The sequence below is a fragment of the Hipposideros armiger genome, unplaced genomic scaffold, assembly GCF_001890085.2.
Source record: "Hipposideros armiger isolate ML-2016 unplaced genomic scaffold, ASM189008v1 scaffold_55, whole genome shotgun sequence".
NCBI classification, from domain to species: Eukaryota; Metazoa; Chordata; class Mammalia; order Chiroptera; family Hipposideridae; genus Hipposideros; species Hipposideros armiger.
The window spans coordinates 3941098-3957432 of NW_017731405.1; the positions used below are offsets into that span (position 1 = coordinate 3941098).

General features: G+C 39.9%; 1 protein-coding gene across 2 annotated transcripts in view; it reads right to left on the minus strand.

Annotated features, from left to right (window-relative positions):
- ANKDD1B (ankyrin repeat and death domain containing 1B) overlaps positions 1 to 13734 on the minus strand; it is a 57743-nt gene extending 44009 nt beyond the window's left edge. Inside the window, exons 1-2 of one of the 2 annotated variants that reach the window (XM_019641087.1) lie at positions 13393 to 13734; positions 1596 to 1699 (exon numbers count right to left, since the gene is read on the minus strand). In XM_019641087.1, the coding sequence (XP_019496632.1) occupies positions 1596 to 1643 (48 nt within the window). In that variant the 5' untranslated portion in view covers positions 1644 to 1699; positions 13393 to 13734. Of the gene's footprint in view, positions 1 to 1595; positions 1700 to 7622; positions 7943 to 13392 lie in introns of those variants that run through there. The other variant, XM_019641086.1, reaches the window with a different exon arrangement.
- Positions 13735 to 16335: the final 2601 nt, after the last annotated feature.

A 16335-nucleotide genomic window follows, 5' to 3' on the forward strand; every position in this document is an offset into this window, starting at 1 on the left:
GCCCCCTAGACATTTCTTAAGTCAACAAACTCTAGAAGTAACCATCTCAACAATTTGCTGTAAACAGGCCTAAAAAAGATGTCATTAGAAAGAACAATACAGTTCATCAGGAGCTTGTAATAACTTGCCATACTGACTGTAAGTTAAAGCGGTTTAGGTTGTGCTCTCTCTCCAAGTACTTTAATATAAAAACAGGGTTTAAAATATCAGAAAGTTGTATGTGAAATTTTATTAATGGTTATAAAAATATATTGAAGAGCCTATTTCCTGCTACTTGGAAAACTGATTATTTCTATACTTATTCAACAATTAATCTAGATATTACCTTCAAAGATCCTTTTTTACTTTTTTCTTTTCTCTCCCTTCCTTCCTTGATTCCTTTCATTATTTTTCCTTTTTTTGTTCCTAAAATTGTTATGCTGCAAAATTTTGCAATTTTTCCACTCTTCCTAGGATATGTATAAACAATGAATATTATATACATCCATAACACATCACACACACACACATATACTGTATAAAATATACACATAGACACATAAATTTCCACATACGCATAAACACATACCCCCTCACATACACACATGCACAACTGCTAAACACCCTTCCACGGTCATGATGCATGACTTCAGTTTCTGACCTCACTGCCTGGGACAGATCCAGATTTTATAGAATCTGAGGTCTATACTCTTTAGGGAACCATCTTTAAAGCCAGAGTCAGAGAACGTAACTGATTACAGTTAAAATTTCTCTCTTTTTCAGGTTTTACAAAATCCTATTACCATGGGAACACATTGCTAGAACCCTCCAAGTGCCATAGAAGGGGCCTATAAAAGTTAGGGCCCTAATGCTTCTGTTTCATTTAGTGTTAAATCTACTTCTGCCATCCTCATCTTGAACCACTCCACAATCTGTCCTAAGCAACTGACACAGCCCCAACCTGTTCACTTTAATAACCCCGCTTTGAGGGGCTGTCAGGAAATCCCCACAAAACCAAGCAGCAGGGAATTCCTATTCTGGAAGTGGACTTCTTCCCCAAACCCCAGGCACTTGAAGAACAAGTAAGAGCCCAGTTTCAGAAAGGGCCCCACTGCTCAAAATGCAAATGCACTAAATTGCAAAAGCAGAAAACTGAAAACCCATATTCTCCTTTAAATGTTAAATTTGGAAGAACCAACCACAAAGGACATCACTCAATAGAAAACCACCCAGATTGTGCAGCAAAAGATGTTCTGACTTCTTAGTATGTAGTTCTGCCTTCTTAGTATGTATGAGGCCAAAGTGATCCACAGGCTATAATCCAGGACCAAGTCCAGGCCCATAACCTTGACAGTTGCCTTTACTGCACACCCACAGACCTTGCACAGGTGTACATAAAGACTCTGTGCACATCCCTTGTGATAAGATAAATTGAAACACCCAGAGCCTCTTCCAGAGCTTAATTTTCACCTTTAGTGTAATACTCTGGAATACCAGCAAAGGAGATCTCCCTCATCTCATACAGCACAATTATTTTTATGTTTATTTCGGCTGACCGGTGTAAACCCAAGGACACCCTTACAGTAGTCACCGTGACATTTGCGACTTCTACTCACATTGTTCACAGCATTAATGTTCACCTTCTTTTCAAACAGCTTCTCCATAACATCCAAATTATTGCTTTTAGCAGCATTCTGGAAGTTTCTCTCATTTGGCAGTACTGAAAGAAAGAAAGCAAGCACAACTGAGGGGATTTAAGGGGGATGAAGAGAAACCAAACCTCATTTGATAAACCTTTTCAATCTAAAAACTTAAAAGAACAGCCTTGAGCCTTTCTCATTCTGCCACTCTGGACATGGGAACTTTGCTTCAGTATTTTCTAAAGCTTAGTGTTAAGATTCCACTTTCTCCTCGCTCTACAAGTGTTTTCACACCCTCCAAAATATTCCTAGTCCCAAACACAGCATTATTCCAGAGGACCACCCTGAAGTCAGCAATGTAGTATCTGGCGCTAGGAGGTCGGAGGGTGGCCAGGGGCTTCCCAGGGGACCTTATTTGTAAAATGTTTGTACAAGATTAGACAGGGAGGAGCCCAAATGCTCCATACAGAGATAAAATTGTTGTCTACAGAACCCTGTGCAGATGCCAGGCCTGCAAACAAACCCTTAAAATGCAGCACATCAGATAAATGTATACAAAGGCTAAAAGGGATGGATGTGTTTTATTCTCATTTATATGAAAGGACATAAAAGTAGATTCATACCTACTATAAACATTAAATATCACACACATATACACATTCAGATGACAGGTATTATTAACTAGCATAAGGAAGATTCCAGGACTTATTGAGGGTTGTTTGTCTGGCTGTTTGTTGTTGTTTTATCTTTATTAAATTTATTGGGTGACATTGGTTAGTAAAATTATTTAGGTTTCAGGTGTGCATTTCTATAATACATCATCTATATATTGCATTGTGTGTTCACCACCCAGAATTGGTTCTCCTGTTTGTTATTTTATTTTATTTTTGCCATGTAGGGGAGCTGGGGGGCTCATAGGGACAACCTCAACACTGGGGGATAAAGTCAGAATTGTCATGATGTGAAATCAGCAACAGACCATCTCCAAAAGGAAAGGACCCTAAGAGAGGTTTTGAGATGTGTCACCAACTAGTTTCCCTAGTATCTGCCAAAGACTCTTTAGAACGCCATCAAGTCCCATCAAAGACCAGGGAGTATCTTCGTGGCTGATATAAACATTCATTGTTTCTGTCACCTGGATCCCTCTCCTTTCTACCCTGACTCTTGTTACCACTTTATGACTTCAACATCCATGGAGATGATTAATCCAACACCTTGGTCTCTCAGTTCCCTGACTCCCTTGCCTCTAACAATCTTTTCCTCCACCTGACCTCAGCCACCCAATTTCAGGGTCATCTTCAAAAATGATACTACCTTTGACATCTTCAAGAATCCTACTCTCTGAACACCATCTCTCATCCATTCAGCTCACTTACTCAAGTTCTCCTAGTCCAGAAATTCTGCAACCTTGTCAAGTCCTCCAATCTACTGTTCTCACCATCTTGTCATAGTATTTATCCCTTATGTCCTTATTTCCCTCCTTACCCAGTTTAGATCCCATACATAGTCCATCTTTGAAATCACTTCCATGCAAACACCTTTACTTCCCTCACCACTCTCTTCCCTCATCAGACTAGTTGGTCAGAATCCTAATTCTGAAGTTAAATTCAACTGCTATCTCCTCCAGTTTTATACCTGAAGAGCTAAAATGGTACTGTAGAAAAACACACAACCATGCTGTGGTACACACCACTAGTGTTTATCAATATCTGGTTCTCCTCTCCTTTCTGAGCACATGGGTAAGTACACATCCCAGCCTAGATGCAGTTAGGTGAGGTATGTCCAATGGACTGAGAGCAGAAGTGATGATGTGTCACTATGGGACTGAGTCAGTGAAAAGCCCCTGTGTCACCTTCCAGGTCTCTCTTCCCCTATCTTCTCAATCCTGGAAGAAATGTGTTTAAATGTAGGGATGTTATGACTGAACTGTGTCCCCTCAAAATTCATATTTTGAAGTAAGTCCTAACCACCAGTACCTCAAAATTGTAGCTGTATTTGGAGATAGGTTCTTCAAAGATGTCATTAAGTTAAAATGAAGTCATTAAGATAAGCCCTAATCCAATATGACTGGTATCCTTATAAGAGAGGAAATTTGGATATAGACACACAAGGGAAAGACTATATAAGGACACAGGGAGAAGAGGGCCATCTACAAGCCAAGGAGAGAGGCCTCAGAAGAAACTAATCCTGCTGACATCTTAATCTTGGACTTCCAGCCTCAAGAACTGTGAGATAGATTTTTGTTGTTTAAGCCACCCAGTCTGTGGTAGTTTGTTATGGCAGTCCTAGCAGACTAATACAAGTCACAAGATGGCGGTGCCTCCATCAGCATGGTATTGGGGGACAATCTCCATGGGTTGCTTGCATTTCTCACACTTTATAAGCAGAAGCACTGATTGCCTTTGTCCTGGACTATCGTTTCAAGGATGTCTGCATAATGAACTGTGTTGAAAGACAGGGATAATGTCTTCCTCTGAAGCAAGGGGCAGCTTTGATAACAAACTGAAAGACAGTGAGAGTAAAGCATGCTTACTGTCCATTACAAAATATTTGGGTTTCCTAAGTCAAGGTTCTTCTGCAGCACAACCCACTGCATGTGCAGGTATCACTTCTGTAATACTTGGTGCTTTTTGTCTCTCTCTGCAGGAACTAGGGCCTGGAGAACACTGACCCTCTGGCTACTGCTACTGCTGTAATAAAATCCTTTGTATCTGATCCTGAGGTGTCTTCCACCAGCATCTATGTTACCATGATAGGCTAACTTGTTAGCTTGCAAGTAGAGTAAAATCTCAGCCCCTTTATAGTTCTTGACACATGGGTTCCTGAGAGACTAGGTTTTAGCAGACCCTCACCAAAACATGTAAGATATGCTATATGCGCAAAAGTGTATCTCTTTACTATATTCAGTCACTCAGATTTAGGGGTTATTTGTTGCTGCAGGAAAAGCTAGTCTATCCTGACTGATACGTATACTAATATGCTACACATAACTAAAATATTCCTAAATTCTTACCCACAAGTAGAATCTCAGCACAGAAATCCTACTACATTTCCCTAGTCTTCCATTCTCCAAAACTTCATGACCCTTTCTTTCTCTTCAAATATCCTAATCTACTCATTTACCTTAGTGTCCACTGTTACCATCATCTAATTCTCATTTTATAACATTGCACAGAGAAAGCAGAAGCAATCAGACACACGTCTTCCCACCACTAAGTCTATCCACCAACCTACATTTATACCTACCCTCCCTGCTTTTATTACTGTTAAAATCAATGAAGCATCCATCCCTGTGCCTACCCAAGGCCATCCCCTGCACTTGAGGGCTGGATCCCATCCCTTCTCATCTTTTCAAGTATTTCATATATCAGTTTCCTAGAAATTATCTCCTTTTCTCCTTTGCATCATTTAATTATTCACTCCAAAATATATAGAGATGCTATACCTTTAGTTTAAAAAACCAATAAACTTATCCCTTAACTTCACATTCCTTTCCAACTGCCACTGCATTTCACAACCTCCTGTTATTCCCAGATGTGTAAGTGTTCTATAATTGCTGTCCCCACTTCTTCATCTCACAGTCTCATCCCAATCTCTGCTAATCAGACATTGTTCCCATCACTCCACTGAAAATTGCTCTTTTCAAGGTCAAGATCAAGATTTGCCAAAATCCAGTCATCACTTCTTTGTCACGTGCAGATCTGACACAGGAGACCATACTCTCCATGTAACGTGTTCTTCCCCAGGCTTCTCTTAGGCCTCTGGTTGCTTCTCAGTCTCTTTTACTGGCTCCTCTCCTCGGCTTGATAACCAAATGTTTGAGTACCTCAGGATTTTTATAAAATTAATAACCTGACAAAGTAGGCATTATCACCCCCATCTCACAGGTAAGTAAACTGAGACTTAGAAAAGTCAAACCACTTGCTCATGTCTTAAAGATAATAAATGATAGAATTGTCCCAGATGGCCAGAATCCAAACCCCAAGCTTTCAATCACTGCATGTGTCCAAGGAGTCAGCAGGAGAGGGGACTGCTAAAGTGGAGATCCAAACTGCCACTCTGTCATATGCTTTAGCTAATGCATTCTGTCAGTTACACTGGACTTGTCTCAGCTCCCTTTCCTGACCCCAGCTCCTTGCCCTATGTATTAATCCAATGGAAAGGAAGTTCTAGTTCCAGGTCCTGGTCTCTGTTTGGTATGTCCCAGGACAAATCAAGGCCTTTCTGTCCTGGGCACAGAAGGGAACTTTCTCAACCTGATAAAGGGCATCTACAAAATACTGAGCAGCTAACATCATACTTATTCATAAAAACCTGGACACTTTCTTTGCCCCTAAGAGATGTCTACTCTCACTCCTCCTTTTAAACACCTTTTAAACATTGTGCTGAATGTCCTAGCCAGTGCAATAAAGCAGTAAAAGTAAATAAGAAGGCATACATATTGGCAAGAAATCAAACTGTCTGTAGTCTAGTTGTAAACAACTTGACTATCTCTATAAAAAATGCAAAGGAATGTACAAAATAATTCTAGAATAAGTGAATTTAGCAAGGTTGCAGGACACAAAGTCAACACATAAAAATCAATCATATTTCTATAAACTGTCGATCAACAAATGGAAGCCAAAATGTGAAAAACAATACTATTTACAATAGTTTTTTTTTAAATTTAAGTATAAACCCAACAAAATATGTACAGTTTCTTTATGCCAAAAAGATACTAAATGCTGATGAAAGAAATCAAAGAATATCTAAATGAAAAATACATTATGTCCATGAATAGAAAGACTTAACATAGTCAAATGTCAGTTCTCCCCAAATTGACCTACAGATTTAATGCAATTCAATCAAATACCACACGGATATTTTGTAGCCATAGGCAAGTTAATTCTAAAATTTATTTGGATAGGCAAAGGAACAAGAATAACCAAAACAAATATGAAAACAAAGAATAAAGTTGGAGTCATCACTACTTAATTTTATTATAAATCTACAATAATCAATACAACATGGTAGTGACAAAGAGATACATAGATTAATGGAATAAAATAGTCTGGAAATAAACCCTCGCAAATATGGCCTATTGATTTTTGACCAAGTTTTGAAGGACTTAATAAAGAAAGGATAATCATTTCAATAAATATTTGAATAACTGGATAGCCAAATTTAAAAAATCATGAACCTTGAGGTAAACTTCATACGTCATGCAAAAATGAACTCAAAATGGATCATAGATATAAATGTAAAACAAAACTACAAAAATTTTGGAAGAAAACACACGAGAAAAATTTCATAAGCTGGGACTAGGCGAAGAGCTGTTACACATGATACCAACGACACGACCGACCATAAAAGAAAACAACGATAAAACTGTACTTCATCAAAGGTTAAAACTTTGCTGTGTGAAAAGCACTACCAAGAGAATAAAAAGCCAAGCTACAGACTGGAGGAAGATATTTGCAAATCACATAAAGGAGACTTCAAAGGACCACAGAGGAACATTCTCAACTTTTGAAGACTCTTCAACAGCGCGCCTCCATTTATACTATAAATTATTCCCCAGGCATAGATGATCCGTTCATTGTTTTAAAAAACTTAAGTGCAGAAAGATTAAGTGACTGTTTTGTAGTCACACAATAAATCAGAGCGCATGAGTCAGGACGTAGGAGATAACACAGAGAACTCTTCCCTTGTTTGCAAAAGGGCTTAATCATTTCTACAAGAATCCTCTTCCTTACCTTGGAAGAGTAACCCTTTCCTTCCACCCACAGTATAGGTTTACCCTGAAATAAAACCCACTGGAGGAACGCAACCAAAACGTGGGTGGAGTCCCACGTTGACAGCCAGCCCCCAGGCGGCGCGGTGGGGCGGGCGGCCTCCAGCCCTCTTCCTTCCCGGGAGCCGCGTGCCCTCGGGTGGGCGCTGCACCGGCGCTTCCGGGACGAGCGCCCCCGGCCCAGCCCGCTCCGACCCCGCCTGCTGCTCCGACCTCGTCCTGGTACTCACGGAGCTCGTGTCCGGCCGCCGCCTCCTCCTCCCTAGGCCCCTCCTGCCTCGGGGTCCCCGACAGGCCCCTCCAGGGCCTGCCCGCCGTGCCCCTCACGTCTTCCCGAAGCCCCTTCGCGGCCGCGGCCGCCCAGAGCAGCGGCCCCCTCACCGCAGCCCAGCGACCTGCGGTGCGCCCAGCCGGGTCCATGTCCGCCCCCACGGGGCTCGGAGCCGGGAGGGACTCAGACCCGGGGTGCGGGGAGGAGGCGGGAGGTGGGCCCGGCGGGAGCGCAGGTGGAGGCCGCCGTGTGGCCGGCGAGTCTCTGGGCAGCTTGCCCCGGCTCGGCCGGCCTGGGAGGCCCGCCTTCAGGTGTGGCGGGCGCGCTGCTACCGATTGGTTCTACCTTAAATAAAACCTTCTGAGGAAACTCCCATCTCATACTTAAGCAATTCTTCGTACAGTTTTGAGAACTGTCGAGGTTGGATTTATAACCAGCACTATTGAAACTTCAATAATAAGGCATTTCCACACGGGCTTCCAGAATTTTCTTTTGAATAAAGTGAAGACAACTGATTTTCTGAAGGTGGAGGCCTTGGCATCCCATTTTAACGCAGCGGTAATTTATCAAGGCTCCTCATAAAGAATTGAAATACAGTGATCTATTCTGGGCAATCATGTGCCTAAGCTAAAATTCTAATATGGAAGAAAAGTAGGGTATCGAAGGACAACCGTGATCTCTGCCCCGAATCCCTAGCACCTAAGCACAGTGTGTTTAATGAATTACAACAAAGCAAAATAAAATAAAACCATGATACATCTGGCACCGGCTGATGGTTTCAGAGGTCAAATTGGAAGTTTAACATATTCTAGAAGTGAAAAAAAATTTTGAGCCCTCATAACCAAACTAGATTTGGCCCCAAAACTCACCCACCTTTTTTGTATGTGTATACACACAGAGAGACATAAGAGTGATACGAGGGGAGCGTTATTTATAAAAATGCACACAATAGTTTAGAGAAGGGAAAGCGATGAAAGGTGAGAAATGAGTTGGAAGGCGGGGGATCAGGCACCTTGATAAGGACTTGACGAAAGGTATGGAAAGATGTTTTCAAGAGGTCCTTGTACAAGAGTAGACAGAATTCAATAATATATGTGGGTCTGGCAGAGATTGTGTGTGTATTTATATACATATATAATGTATGTATATCCATGTATATGTATGTACATATGAGTTTGAAATCATACCTCAAGAGATTACAGTTAAAAGGAAAGAGTTAACACTATTTGCCTCTGAATTATCTTGTTTCCCTGAGTCTTCTATAGACAACAACAATAAGGTAATAAGACTGTAATAAATTAACTCACACTTTTAAGGGGAATAGTTCAATATTATGGTTTGCTTAATAAATGGAATCATGGGCCGGCCGAGTGGTGCGTTGGTTAGGAGTTGGCTTGGGATGCCAGCTCTGAGCAGCAGGGCCCCGGTTCGGATCCCACATATGAGGGCCAGTGATGCTGTGCCCTCGACAACTAAGATGGTGAACAACAGCTCGACCTGGAGCTGGTCTGTGGTGAGTCACCAGCGACGGCGTAGGCTGCAGCGGGGCTGCAGTGAGCGGCCATAAGCTACTGTGATCGTTGGTCCATTGGCCGGCGACCCTGCCTCATCCAAGAAGAACGCAATGATAATACCAACATGGGCCAGTGAAGCGACGTCCTCCACAACTAGACTGAAGAACAAAAGGACAGCAACTTGTCTGTTCCCCTCCCCCAATTCCCCAATAAAAATCTTAAAAAAAATAAAATAAAATAAAATAAATTAAATCATGTTTCCAATTTTCACCATAATATCATTTGAGCTTTTCTTGAATAACTTTAATCCAATTATGTATTACAAAGCAAAAGTGATTATCCCTTAATTATACAACAAAAGAACAATTTTTGCTCCAGGGAAGTAAACCTCTCTGTGAAGTTCACTAAATTCCTACCAGGTATGTTCAAACATACTACTGCTGTTCAAAATGGAACAGTACTTAAATAATAATAATAATAATAATAATAATAATAATAATAATAATAATAATATAATAATAATAAAATAAATCAGCACCAGACACTAGATATGTTTTCAAAAATGGGATTATTTCCTCAAAAAGCACTTTTTAGCTCTAAGTTAATTATCACATTTCTAGACTTCCTCCAAATATTTCCAAGCCACTGCAAGAGAACAAGTAATAACACATTTATAAAGCAATCCATTATCCAATAAAGGGAAAGAAATGCAATTCCCTTTTTCTGGAATGCCCATTCCTTAGGGCCCAGCTTGAGTGTAGCCACCTACATCAGCCTGACTTACCAGAGAAATATAGTAAGATAATAATAGACACCACTCTTTGGGAACATATTATTTATCCACTTATGGGTCAACAAATGATTGTTAACACCTTCTAAATGCCAGGCCGTGGATTTCACACTTGGAATTCAGAGCCCAGGATCTCTAGCCTACAATCTAGTAGGGAGAGACCACATTAAAGCAATAGCAAAGAATATTTCAAGGTCTTCATAGAGAAACAGGAACACAAAGGAGTAACTGATCAGTTTTTTCAGGGGGCAGTTTTTCGTGAAGGTTGAGTTGAAAAATGAGTAATTGTGCATAGTGGGAGAGGGCAAAGGGGCGTACAGGAAGCACATTCTGGGCAGTGGGAGCAACAGAGCATGACACCAGAAGGTAGAAATAGCTTGGTCTATTCAGGAAACGACAAGCTATGCAGTGTGATTTGATTGGCCTTGAATGCCAAGCCCAATGTTTGGTGTGCACCATGGATAAGTGGTATGTGGGAGCTTTATACTGGCTTGTAAGAGCTGATTGCTAAATTTTCAAGAATTTTGTGAGAGCTAGTTGACAACATGTCCATAGCGTGAAATCTGTCATGGTGCTTACACCACAGAAATCATCATACATTGAAAGTCAGCTCCCCTTTTCTCTCCCCCCACTGATCCTGTAAATAGCTGAAAGCTTTTGAAATCTTTTTTGTTTTGTTTCTAACATAAGTGATGTTATAAAAGTGCTGTTCATGGCTAATCTGCAAAAAAAAAATGCACAAGACAGTTTAGAGAGGGAAAGCTGAGAAATTATTGGGTTGTCAGAAAAGTCGACGTATTTTGTCTGTTTTTCAAAATTCATTTATTTACATAAATAACAAAGATCAATGATACATGGCCCGTTTTGTTCAATAACCTTTTGCCATCTTTCAGTGAGCTTCATAATTCCTCATTCATAGAAGGACCTGTCTGTATTTGCAAAACACTGAACAAAGCACTGATTTACAGCCTCATCTGAATTGAACATTATACCACGCAAGGAGTTTTGAAGAAAGTGAAACAAGTGGAAGTCTGCTGGTGCAAGGTCAGGCGAGTATGGTGGGTGTGGCAACACATCCCATCCAAGCTCCAATAATTTTTGATGGGTAATCAAACTTGTGTGTGGTCTCGCTTTGTCACAATGGAACACAACTCCTTTACAATTAACAAGCTCTGGACATTTCTGGTAATAGCACATATTCGAATTGATTGATTCCTTGGTAGGAGCTCGAAAAACACGACACCTTTAAAATCCCACCACACCAAAAGCATAACCTTCCTCTGATGAATGTCTGCTTTTGATGCCGTTTGAGGAGAATCATCACGTCGGGACCAAGACCATTTGAGCACCACATTGTTGTAAACAACCCACTTCTCATCACCAGTTATCAGCCGCTTCAAAAAAGGGTCGTTTTCCTCACATTTAATGAGCATATTACAGATGTTTATATGCACTGTCAAATGAACTTCTTTGAGTTCATTCAGAACCCAAATATCGAGCTTGCTTAGTATCCCAGCTTCTTCACATGGTCGTGAACGCTTGAATGATAGATATTCAATGTTTCTGCAATCTCTTGTGTCGTGACTCGATCAATGCCTTTATTTTGTCATCAACCTTGGTGGGCCTCTCTGACTGAGGAGCGTCATTGAGATCAAAATCACCAGCACAGAATTTTGTGAACCATCGTTGGCACTGACGTTCTTGGAGAGCATTGTCACCGTAAACTTTATGCAACTTTTCACAAGGTTGACTCGCATTCTTCCCTTTATGGAAGTAAAACAGTAAAATATGGCAAAAATGCACAGTTTGGTCTTCCATCTTCAACTTGTTAAATCTCCAAAACTCAACCAAATTGTTCAATTTTTTTAAGAATGAAACTAGAACTGTCAGTTGTCAAATGACATAGCAATAACATAGATGCAAATGACTACAGTACTTCCAAAAATGAACTAGTGCCATCTGTCACAAACATGCGTCATGACCTTTCCGACAACCCAATAGTTGGAAGGTCAGAGTTTAGGCAACTGATAAGGACTTGACAAAAGGAATGGAAAAAAAATGTTTTCAAGAGGCCTGGCAGAATTTCAAGGCTTGTCAGAATTCAATAATAGATATGGGATTGGCAGAGGCAGAGGTAGAAATGAGAGGGAAGCATGAGTTAAAAGGTATGTACAATAGTCCCCTCTTATCCACGGTTTCACTTTCCTTTGTTTCAGTTACCCATGGCCAACCATGGTCTGAAAATAGTCATTCACCTCACTTCATCACATCACGTAGGCATTGTATTGCCTCACATCATCACAAGAAGGGTGAGTACAATACAGTATTTTGAGAGACCACATTCACGTGTTTTATTATAGTACATTGTTATAATTGTTCTGTTATCTGGTGTTGTGCCTAATTTGTAAATTAAACTTTATCATAGGTATGTATGTATAGGAAAAAACATAGTATATATAGGGTTCAGTACTATCCAGTTTCAGGTATCCCCTGGGGGTCTTGAAATATATCTCCCATAGATAAGGGGGAACTCCTGTAATGGTAAATACATTTCTAACTGAGGGGAGTAAAAGTATTTCCCATTAGTTGCTAATTCCCTCTTGTCCTTCACTTGCAACCATCTTAAATAAATGTCTATACCCATTGCCTACATTTTCTCACCAGAGTTCCTTTTTGCACTCTGTGATATGGCTTCCATTACCCATGTAATGCTGAACCTTCTTAGTCTTGGTCACTTCTTTAGTGGGATAATTGATTACATAGATATCACAATTCCCATACTAACTTAAGGCACTTCTGATGGAGTAAATTGGAATTATAAATACTTCTTATAATGATGCTTTTGCTATTATCACATGAGATTGAGGTACAATGCACAGCCCAATATTACAGGAACAATGTAAAGATTGATAATAAAAAAGAGATCTTTCCACTTCATTGAAGAGAGGATTACACACATGCTAACAATTATTAGGCCTATTTTTTATATCACTTGTAGTACCATACACTAATAATGATATATTCCAAATAGACTGGCCATCCTCCATATCTGACATTCCCTAAACATTTAGTAGATACAAAATTTCTTTGCAAAGCATTTTACAAATGAGGCATTAAAAAGTTAGCTTAAGTCATCTTTATCTTTTTTGTACTTTATTCAAATACCCTTGACATTTCCTTTGTAAATGTGCAGTAAGGGTTGACTCAGCAGGCTCAGGTTGCTCAAGCCCAGCACATTCCAAAGAAAGGCCTGTTTTCAGGACTGGCCTTTGACTGTCTCCCTGGAGATAACCACTGAGCCCTTGGAAGATCCTGCCTGATAAAAGTATTTCAGTATGCTGAGGCCTTGGACCACACTGTATTAATATGACAGAGATAGTTTATGCTAACAATACGACTTATGGCGAATGTTTGTTTTTGTATACCTGAGGCCCAGGTTTACGAGGTTATTATTTAGATCTCTGGTGGGTTGGAGACTGAGTGGCTAAGGTCAGTCACACAGACACTGCATGCCTGTGACTGACCCCATAAAAACCCTGGACTCCAAGAGCTGGGTGAGCTTCCTTACTTTGCACATGTTGTGCCTGGTCTCTCCTGGACTTTGCCCATTTCCTTTTCCATTTGCTAAGTTTAATCTGTATCCTTTCACTGTAACCATGAGTATAACAGCTTTGTTGAGTTCTGCAAATCTTTCTAAAAACTTATTTGGCCTGAGTGTAGTCTTGGGGACTCCTGACACAGTAAGATAAATTTTATTTTTTCTCTATAGATAACCAATAATGCAAGCACTGTTTATTTAACAGTCAGTACTTTTTCTACTGAGTCGTCTAAAATGTCCATACCCATGTCAATACCACTCTATTAATACACTGTATTAATTACTATAGCTTTGTAATAAATCTGGATATGTATTAGGGCCTATCCTTCTATCTTCTTATTCTTGGGCCTTTGCTCTTCCATATAAAATTTAGGGGTGGGACAAGTGGTGCGTTGGTTAAGAGTTGGCTTGGGACGCCAGCTCTGAGCAGCAGAGCCCCGGTTCGGATCCCACATTAGGGCCAGTGACACTGTGCCCTCTACAGATAAGATGGTGAACAACAGCTCAACCTGCAGCTGGGCTGCCAAGAGTTGCCGGTGACAGTGTAGGCTGCAGTGGAGCTGCAGTGGGCTCCCATAAACTACAGTGAGCGGCCGGCAGCTGGCATGAGCTGCCAAGAGCCGCCCTCAGCGGCTGTCCAGTGGCTGCGAACGATCTGCCTCATCCGGGAAGAGCGCAATGATCACAATACCAACATGGGCCAGTGAAGCAACATCCTCCACAACTAGACTGAAGAACAAGAGGATAGCGACTTGTCTGTTCCCTTTCCCCGATTCCCCAACGCTCTTCCCCTCCCCCAATTCCCCAATACTCTTAAAAAAAAATAAAAAATAAAATAAAATTTAGGAACCACTTAACTTCCAAGAAAAACCATGAAGGATTTTATTTTGATTTTTACTGAATGTAACAGAATAATTTGAGAATACTTTTAAGGTTTTTCCTAATCACAAAGTCAGGAGTACCATTTGTCTTTCAGTAATATTTTGTAGTTCCCAATTTTTTGCACATTTTTTGATAGATTTCCCTTCTCTTTAGGAACCTTATAGATTATTGTCATGAGATTATTTTTTGTTATTATTTTCTAATTATCACTGTATAGGAACGCTGATTTTATATATTGATCTTGTAGCTAGAACCTTGAACTTTCATCAAATGTAGATTTTTTTAAAAAAAATGTAGACAAACACACCATCTGACAAAGCTTTACTTTTGTTTCCAGTTTTAATCATTTAATTGTTGTATTAAATAATAATAGAGTACCCTTGTGCTATTCCTAAAAAATGCTTCTAAAATTTCACCATTGGGAGAATTTATGTAATTTTTCAATAGGAATTTTTTATGGGTGAGGCGGAACTTACTAACAGAACCTGACTTTGTTTGGGGTAGAACATGCCCAGCTAAAAACTACATTTCAAGGTTCCCTATAAGGAAGCCATGACAGAGTTTGGCCAATGAAAAGAAAGTGAAAATTCTTACCTGGGGCTTCCAGGAAAGCTCCTTATAGTGGGACAGACTTGTTATCCTTTTACCCTTTTCACTTCCTTATCCTCCTATCTGGAACTCACACATAAGGCTAGATGTGGAAAAGCCCATTTTGTGGCCATAAATTGACCATGTGAAGCCAAGAAAATCAAAGATGTTGAGCCCATCCTTGAACCACTGAACCAATGCTAACTAATGAAATTCAAAAGAAAACTAGAATTGATTTTTTTTTAACACTGATTTGGGTCTTTATAACTCACATCTGAAGTGAAATTCTGAACTGATGCAGAAAGTTAGGTTCTACAAATAACTACTATACAGAACTGGCTTAGTTTTGGAGGGAGGGTTTTGGGAAGTGGGGACACAATATCACTTGCTGGAAAGCTGGTGGCTTGTTTGGCACTGACAAAATATCTGGTCAAATTGTCAAATGCTGTTCTTGGAAAGTAGACCAAATATTGACTGAAGCTGTAGCATTAGGGAAAATTGTTAGAAGAAAAACTCAAAATGTTGGCATAGGATGGCTTTTTCTTGCTGTGTTCAACGAAGTCCTAGAAGAGAGAAATGTACTTGTTTCTCTATTGAAACTAGTAGCCTGCAGAGATGGAGGAAAAATACCATCTTGCTAATAAAAAGTTTGTCGTTTTAGTTTTTATTGTGATATAGGTCACATATAAACAAAAGTGTATAAAATATATATGTACAGTTTGAAGAATATTTTTAAAGTGAACATCCATGCAATCACAACCCAAGATAAGAAAAAGAACATTGCCAGCACCCCAGAAGCCCCACTTGCCATTCCCCAATCACGTTCCCCTACCTTTCCACAGAAGAAATCATTATTCTAACTATTGGGACAACAATATACTTTTCTTTATAATTTGATCTTATATGGATGCATGCTTAAACAATATAGTCCAGCTTTAACTGTTTTGAACTTTATATAAATGGAATCATGCTGATGGCATCCTTCTGTGACTTGTTTCTTTTGCTCCACAGTCTTCATCCACATTCTGATTAGCTATTTCCTTCATTTTCACCACTGTGTAGAATTCTACTTGAATATACAATGGTAGAATTTAACCATTCCACCATTGCTAAATATTTGGTTCATTTCTAATTTTTGGTTATTACAGTGCTGAGCATTCTTATACGTGCTTCCTAGGGAATGTGTTCAATAGTTTTCCCAAAGGCATTGGATTAGTTATGGTTCTGGCAGAAAAAAATTTTGTAATTTGAGATGAGTTTAAGAAAGGAACCATTTACACAGGTGAGGAAACCACAAAAG